The 7,090-nt window shown below is 52.8% G+C and overlaps 2 protein-coding genes across 10 annotated transcripts in view; one reads left to right on the top strand and one right to left on the bottom strand.

Annotated features, from left to right (window-relative positions):
* Positions 1-422: 422 nt before the first annotated feature.
* Positions 423-2,143, top strand: Cuta (cutA divalent cation tolerance homolog). 4 transcript variants are annotated; one of them, XM_015487553.2, is made up of 7 exons: positions 439-543; positions 626-677; positions 931-1,139; positions 1,308-1,367; positions 1,486-1,531; positions 1,642-1,691; positions 1,824-2,143. In XM_015487553.2, the coding sequence occupies exons 2-7, from the start codon at positions 636-638 to the stop codon at positions 1,948-1,950; spliced, it is 534 nt and encodes a 177-aa protein (XP_015343039.1). In that variant the 5' UTR covers positions 439-543; positions 626-635; the 3' UTR covers positions 1,951-2,143. The 4 variants fall into 4 exon arrangements, with proteins under 4 accessions (XP_015343044.1, XP_015343039.1, XP_015343040.1 ...); XM_015487554.2 differs by having other exon boundaries at positions 446-543; positions 631-677; XM_015487558.2 differs by lacking the exon at positions 626-677 and having other exon boundaries at positions 423-543.
* A 110-nt stretch (positions 2,144-2,253) lies between these two features.
* Positions 2,254-7,090, bottom strand: part of Phf1 (PHD finger protein 1) — a 5,527-nt gene continuing 690 nt past the window's right edge. The window contains exons 1-15 of one of the 6 annotated variants that reach the window (XM_048805109.1): positions 6,746-6,764; positions 6,243-6,417; positions 6,075-6,156; positions 5,870-5,965; positions 5,378-5,478; positions 5,118-5,266; positions 4,845-4,940; positions 4,573-4,641; positions 4,305-4,428; positions 4,138-4,205; positions 3,878-3,982; positions 3,564-3,753; positions 3,379-3,473; positions 3,041-3,121; positions 2,254-2,873 (exon numbers count right to left, since the gene is read on the bottom strand). In XM_048805109.1, the coding sequence (XP_048661066.1) occupies positions 2,585-2,873; positions 3,041-3,121; positions 3,379-3,473; positions 3,564-3,753; positions 3,878-3,982; positions 4,138-4,205; positions 4,305-4,428; positions 4,573-4,641; positions 4,845-4,940; positions 5,118-5,266; positions 5,378-5,478; positions 5,870-5,965; positions 6,075-6,156; positions 6,243-6,401 (1,704 nt within the window). In that variant the 5' untranslated portion in view covers positions 6,402-6,417; positions 6,746-6,764 and the 3' untranslated portion in view covers positions 2,254-2,584. Of the gene's footprint in view, positions 2,874-3,040; positions 3,122-3,378; positions 3,494-3,563; positions 3,754-3,877; positions 3,983-4,137; positions 4,206-4,304; positions 4,429-4,572; positions 4,642-4,844; positions 4,941-5,117; positions 5,267-5,377; positions 5,479-5,869; positions 5,966-6,074; positions 6,157-6,242; positions 6,418-6,745; positions 6,765-7,090 lie in introns of those variants that run through there. The other 5 variants (XM_015487537.2, XM_015487536.2, XM_048805110.1 and 2 more) reach the window with 5 other exon arrangements.

Here is a 7,090-nt window from a genome sequence, read left to right as displayed (position 1 = left end):
AGGCACAGCTCAATCCTAATTGAACAGGGGGCGCTCTCTTCACCCCTGAGATTCAGTCTTCTCAGACCCTCCCACTCCTTAAGGCCTCTGAAATAGTGCTGGGGCTGTTACTAGGCACATTCTGGGGTATAAGGACTTCACCGCCTGACGCATAGAGTCTGCGGGGTCTCCGACCCCCCTAGTTCTAGCTTTCTCATCACGTGGCCTGTGGGACTGGCTCGCGATTGGCATCTTCGCATCATTCCGGGAGGTAGAAACGCTCGAGCGGACCCGCCCCCTCACGTGACAGTGGAACGCCGCAGAGGCTCTCCTCCGCCAGCCACTGGCGGGTTTGGGTTTCACGGAAACGGGCGTGCCATTTACGCGCACTTCTGCGGATCCAGCTGTCCATTGGCCAAATCCCCTTCGCTCCTCCCTAATAAGGAGGCGGGGCAATCCGCGCCACGTGAGGGCCAGGATTGGCTGATTCTGGAGACTCCCGGCCCCCTAGCTTCTACTGTCACGTGGGGTGCGCTGTTTTCTTATCACGTGGCTGCCACCCAGGTAAGAAGAGGCCCCTCTTCTTGGGTTTGGGGTCCTTTCTCCGTGTAATGTGTGGCCTTTGATATCAGTCCTCCTTTATCAGTATAGGCTGCATGCGGGGCGGTCGAGCGTCCGCAGCTCTACTCGGCGGAGGGGTGAGTGCCTGGCCCCGCCTCTCATCTTCCGGTCTTCGAAGTTTAGACCACCCCCCGCACCCCAAATCCCAGGGGTTGGCCCGCTGAGGTGTGAGTGAAAACTGAGTCTTGGGCTTAATTTTCAGGGACATTTTCCTTCAGTGTGCAGAACAAGAAGGGCAGAGCCTGAGGCTCTATCCCAGCCAAAGCATTCTGGGGTGCCATTTCCGGGGGTATTTGTGGGGAAGAGACCGAATTCGCCCCCTGTTCTCAGGCCGCTCTGTTCCTGTCTTGTCTTTGGATGCCTGTGTTGCTGCCTGTGGCCTCCCGCCTTCTGTTGCTACCCCGAGCACTGCTGACCATGGCCTCTGGAAGCCCCCCGTCCCAGCCCACTACGGCATCTGGCTCTAGCTATGTTCCAGGATCGGTTTCTGCAGCCTTTGTCACTTGCCCCAACGAAAAGGTCGCCAAGGAAATTGCCAGGTGGGGACCTTGGTATAGAGCTAGAAAGTATTGTCATGAAGGGAGAATTGGGGGCGGAGGAGAAGGGTGGTTCTTCCTGCTCTCCATCTTTGGAAGCCATCTCTGGGCTGCCAGAACAAAAGTCCTTTTCCCAGGGCACTCTGAATGGGGCTTTCTCTTCACCTTCAGAGCTTTGGTGGAGAAGCGCCTAGCAGCCTGCGTCAACCTCATCCCTCAGATTACATCCATGTGAGTCATAAGAATTGGAAGGTTAATCTAACTTTAGAGGCTGACAGGGAGCCTTTTCCTAGGGGAAAGTCTTTCATTCCCAAGACTTTCTCTCCCTCTCTTTCTCTGACTTCTTCAGCTATGAGTGGAAGGGAGAGATGGAAGAAGACAGTGAAGTGCTGATGGTGAGAAACATCCCCCACCCCAAATTGCTCCAGTTCCCTTGACCTCTGATTTCTTTCACCTGAGATCACTCTGATGTCTTGATTCAACAGTGTTTTACTTTGCCCCTTAGATGATTAAAACCCAAAGTTCCTTGGTCCCAGCCTTGACAGATTTTGTTCGGTAAGAACTTTTAGATAGGGGAGAGGATGTGGTATTGTGGATTGGGAATTGCTGAGCAGTCTGCAGTTGTCTGAGGGGTGGGCTTCTTAGGGTAAATATTTGAGTAATCATCCTCCTTCCCTATTTTTGCAGTTCTGTGCATCCTTATGAAGTGGCTGAGGTGATTGCCTTGCCTGTGGAACAGGGGAACTCCCCCTACCTTCACTGGGTGCGCCAGGTCACAGAGTCAGTTTCTGACTCCAGCACAGTCCAACCATGATGAGCCCTGTTCCTGCCATGATTCTTTTTTTTTTTTTTTTTAATTATCTACACATGACATTATAATGATCTTGGCAATTCATACATTTGTATCATTGGGGTCTGCCATGATTCTTTAATTAAAAAAAAATAACACTCTTGACTTCCACGTGATGATGATGACTGGGCCCCTAATAAATCCTGTCTGGTTCTTATTGCCTTTTGCCTTAATTTCTTGTCACATATGCACATTTGGTTACGGAAAGTCAGAAGTGTAGGTCTCTGTATTCTGTCCATCTTTCAGACATGACTCATAACCACTAGGTTTGTTTATTTCTCTTTATTTCAATCATACAGAGTCCGGAATCCCTTATCCCTCCCTCTTCAGTCTCTGCACCCAGGGGTTAAATAATTTTAAAAAATATTTAAAAAGCTGTAACAAAATAACATCAAAGGAAATGGGAAGAGGATGAGGGGTCAGGAATCTTGAAGGGGGTAGAGAAGAGAGAGCCTCTTCCCCACCCATCTCCTGGATTCCAGCCTGGCCAATAGGGAGAACTACCCCCCTATCTCTCCAGGTACATCCCAGCTGTAGGTGAGGTCAGGGTACGAAAGTGCCGTGTGTGTGAATGGGGAGATGGGCAGAGGCGGTCTGTTCAGAAGATGCCCCCTCCTCCCCACTCAACCAGGTACTGCACAGAGCCATCAGGCCGTACTCTCCGAGCAAGGACCCGGACAGGGTCCCCTCGAGACAGGTAGCCAACCCCACCTCGGACTCCTCCCCCAGTCCCAGGAGACAAACTACGGCACAGGGGAGAAGGGGGTGCTGAGCGTCTAGGAAGACCTGGGGAGGGGGCTGAGACTGAGGAAGATGAGGCAGTCATTGAGTGGGGAGCACTTTTAGGGATGTCTGTGGGGAAGCCAATATGAAGTTCCAGGGGTGACCTAGGGAGAGAATGTAATTCTAAGTTGAGACAGACAGGTGTAGACAAAGACTCACCAGAAATGGGGGCCACTTGTGGATCAGAGGAGCAAAGAAATGGTTTGAGAATAAAAGACCTGTGACCACAGAGGGGAAGGGGTATCGCTGGTAATAAGGGATAGAATCTTACCTGTCTGGGGGTTCACTGTCCCCAGAGGTCCCTGCGGTGCTGGCAGAAGGGTGAAAGGAAGCGAACATCCGGATGGGGCTGCTGGGGTTGGAGAGGAAGAAAGTCAAGACCTGAAGCAAGGAAACAAGATCTTTTCCCCCCAGGGAAATAGACTTTAAACACTACTCCCAGAATACCCCCATCCCCAGAATAATATTGGGTACCAGACATTGGTTCTAGACATCTCACTAGGACAAGTAGTGAGTAACCAAGGGAGAAGGGAAAGAATTCTAAGTGACAAGTCTGGAGGATGTAAAGAACTGGGAGCATATCTGGTTGGGGGGCAGAGGAGCACTAACCTGGGCAAGCAGCGGGCATCGGTGGGCCGGAAGTTGTAGCCGCTGCTGCCCTGGTAACTCTGGTTAGGGCTGGGGGGTGGTGGAGACACTGAGGCCTACAAGAAGGGGCAGAGGACTGAGAGAGAATCTTTGATTCCTTCCCACACCCCATCTTTTGACCCATGGGGTTCCCCATGCCCCTGTACCTGCAGTGCCCTCTGCAGACGAGCCCGCTCCCTCTGCTCCTGGGACTCGGGCTGATTGTGCACTGCTGAGGGTGGCCCCAGCTCCTCCACTTTTCCCTTCTGCCTCCTCCTCAGGGGCTCCGGCTCCAGCCTCCGGCGCTTCCCCAGGGGACGTGAGACCCCTCCCCCAGGGCCCTGCCCTGAAGGGAAGCTGTAAGAGGCCTCCTTATCCCCCCAGCCCCCTCCCGGACACCCCAAAGACCTCCCCAACTTTATACATGTACCCCCCTAGACTAATTCCTGAGAATTTCCCCCATCCTCCCTGGACCAGTGACCTGGTGGGGGCTCCATCTCCAGCAGGGGGCTCCACAGGAGGAGGAGTCCGAGCATGGAGACCAAACAAACATTTCCTCTTCTTAATCTCCCTTCCTGAAATGAAACTGGGGCGAGAGAAATGGTATGAGGTTGTGCTGCAAGATTCCCCCATACTATTCTTTAGTCCCTTTCAGAGATGGTCCCCAGGTGCTTGCAGCCTTTCCCCTCCCAGACATCCAGATCTTCATCTCTCTGGGCCTCCCTGCTCCTTCTAACTCACCGGTCCTTGTGGCTGTTAAGAGCAGAGAGAAGCTTGGAAGAACGTTCTCCTTTGGGGGTATCTGAAAGCTGGGGGAAGAGAAAGAAAAAGGTTAGGAGAGCAGTGATTCCCCCCTTTCTCTTTATTCTCTGTCCCACCCCAATCCCCCAAATTCCACTATTTCCTACCTCCCCCAGGAGCAGACTGTCCCAGTTCTCAGAGGTGAAAGGGAGGATCTCACGGTCAAAATCAAAGTATTTCTTCTTACAGCAAACACTGAGGTGATAGAGAACAAGATGGGCCACATCCACCCTAGAGAAACATCCAGTTGTTAAGGCCATGAAATAATTACACAAGTTAGGGGAGTTCTGAGGTAAGTGGTTGAGGGCATGTAGGGTGAAGAACTGGGGGTGTTGAGGAAGGAGTTATGCTGAGGACATGCCCAGTCCAGCTTACCAGCGAAGCTGTAGCCTCCGGACCTTCTCAGGGCCCCCCCTGCACACACAGCATTCAAACTCATAGAACCTGGATGTCAGCAAGAGGGAGAACACACACCTTATTTAGGTAAATTTCATACAGACAATGCAAAACTCCCAAGCAAGAGAGAGGTAAGCAGGTGAGGAAAGGTTGCAATAGAAAAAAGCCTGGAATGCAGAGGGTGTGGGGGAACAGGGTGGAGCAGAGCCAGAGGGGGTCCTAGGCTCTTGGAGAGTCTGTGCTGGCCTCACCTGTCCCCATAGAGGAGGGGTTTGCTCAGACACTGGGTGCAGGCCTCATGGAACCACTGCAGGCAGCTCCGGCACTGCAGCATTTTCAGATTCCACCTGTTGGGGAACAGAACTGTGGCCTCCAAATACTTCCTGTACCTGTTTAACTGCCCCAAACTCTCCTTGTCACTTACTTCCCCTCCCCTGCAGTGTTTCCTTCACCCTGTTCTTTCATTTCTCACAATCTACCAACCATATCAATCATTCCATAACCTGTCACCCCTCATTACTCACTCCCCAGGGCCACCACAGTAACAGTAGCTTTGCTGTCGGTTGCTCAGATGTCCAGCGTCCCAGTCCAGCCCCTTTAGTCCATATGGCAGAGACAGCTTCATACCCAGCATGGCCCGGGCATAGGGACCCTTCTTCAGTGCACCCCCCCGCTGCAGAGAAAGAACAGGTAGGAGGCCTCAGAAGGGTAGGAGATGAAAGGCTTAGGAGAGGCTGTAGGTGGGAAGCTCCCACAGTAAGGGGCAACAAAGAGATGCCATTACCTTGGTGGCAATTGCAAAGACACACTGGCGGCAGACCCAGGAAGCGCCTTCTCCTTCTCCAGGGGCTGGGGCCCTGGGAATGTGGCAGTCCTGGTGATAAGCTGAAAAACGACAACGTTTGTTGTTGTTATTGTATTGAATGCCTGTGTGTGGTTGGTATGGAGACAGAATAATCTGGGGTGGGTATATTATTCTCATTTTATAAATGAGACAACTAATGCTCCTAGATGTTTGGGGTCTTGCCCAAGGTCATATGACTAAAAAAAAGGATGTGAGCTACCCTCTGCCTACAGAACTTCATAGCATCCTCTCTCTGGCTACCTCTCCCAGTGCTGGAAGGGGATGAGGTTACAGGGTTGAGACTGGCCAGAGTGGTGGCCTGGGAACTTAAACCAGGACAGGGGACATAAGCACCAGTGCTAGAGGAAAGGGCTGGTGGCAATCTAGAAGGTGCAGGGCAAATTGGACCATTAAGGTGGTCTGTCCTCTCACCGTGGCGACACTTCTCACAGCTGACCAGCCGGTTCCCAGGGACCACAGTCTCAGAGCGGCAGACACAACAGAGGAGTTCCTCCCCAGGGAGAGCAGCTGTGAGGGAACATAATGTCAGGAGGCCAGCCCTCAAGTCCTGTTGTGCCCACCAAGCCAAGTTTCTATTTTCCACTGGATGCACAATCTTAGGTTTTTAGGGTCTCACCAGGGCTAATGTCTTTCCAAAGAACCAGAAACTGGGAATCATCCTCAAACTGGACCAGACACACCTCTCGAGCACTGTCCACCTGGAATGGGTGAGCACAAAAGATGAAATAGGAAACACATAAAGGGAATAGAGAAAAGGTGAGAGGTCAGAGATTAAAGGTCTTACCTTCTTGATGGTGCCCAAATATAGCAGCCCATCAGTCCATCTAGCCAGCACATCTTGACCCTCCCAAAGTCGAGGCCTGGGGCCTGAGGTGGGAGCAGGGGAAGCTGGGTCCCAGAGAGAGGGGGCACCAGAGCGGCTCAGCCGGGGGGGCTGCGCCATTGCATCCTGGGGTGACCTAAACCGAAACAAGAGATGGAAAAAAGGTTATAAATGCTGAGAAAGCTTCCCCATTTTCCTTGCCTTTTTCTCCTACCACGGACCAAGCAAGCATCTTCAAGCCAGTCTCCTGATCCCTCACATACTTGAATAGGACACAACTGGGCACCACTCACTAGCTCTTCCAACTCTAGTTGCTGGCTCTCCTCTTCCTAACCCCAACCTCCCAACCCAGTTCTCTAGTTTCCCAGCCTCCAGAGCTCTCCTGGGATATTTAGCTCCTAGCCTTGAGCTCCTAGGAGAAATGACGGCTGCAGAACCAGAGGTTACCACTCAGTTAGTTTCACCTTCCCCAGCTGTTTAGAGGTATCATAATTGGGCTACTCGGTTGCTCAGAGACGCTTTTCAGAGTAGAAACACCACTTTCCCCCTAGGCCTGCAGGTCTCATTCAGAACAATCATCCTTGTGCTAGGTTATGTCAGGTCACCCTCAAATTCGGGGCTCCCCGCCCCTGGGTTAGATAACTTCCCTGAGTGCCCCGGGAGGGGGGCGTGTCCCAGTCCCGGTCTCTACTCCCCACGACCGCAAGTCCAAGAAGGGACTTGAGTCGGCCCAGCCCGGACCCGAGGCCAGGGTGGCGGGGCTCTCCCGCCCGCGCCCTGCGCGCCGACCCCCGGTTCCCTGCCCCCCC

Source organism: Marmota marmota, unplaced genomic scaffold (genome assembly GCF_001458135.2).
Source record: "Marmota marmota marmota unplaced genomic scaffold, marMar, whole genome shotgun sequence".
Taxonomy (NCBI): Eukaryota; Metazoa; Chordata; class Mammalia; order Rodentia; family Sciuridae; genus Marmota; species Marmota marmota.
This window is presented reverse-complemented; position numbering and strand designations above follow the sequence as displayed.

Excerpts from the sequence above, each read along its gene's own strand:
- Cuta (XM_015487553.2), top strand. The coding sequence starts at position 636 with ATGCGGGGCGGTCGAGCGTCCGCAGCTCTACTCGGCGGAGGG. Across the intron at positions 1,532-1,641 it reads AAGACAGTGAAGTGCTGATG|ATGATTAAAACCCAAAGTTC; the intron begins GTGAGAAACATC and ends TTTGCCCCTTAG. Across the intron at positions 1,692-1,823 it reads GCCTTGACAGATTTTGTTCG|TTCTGTGCATCCTTATGAAG; the intron begins GTAAGAACTTTT and ends CTATTTTTGCAG.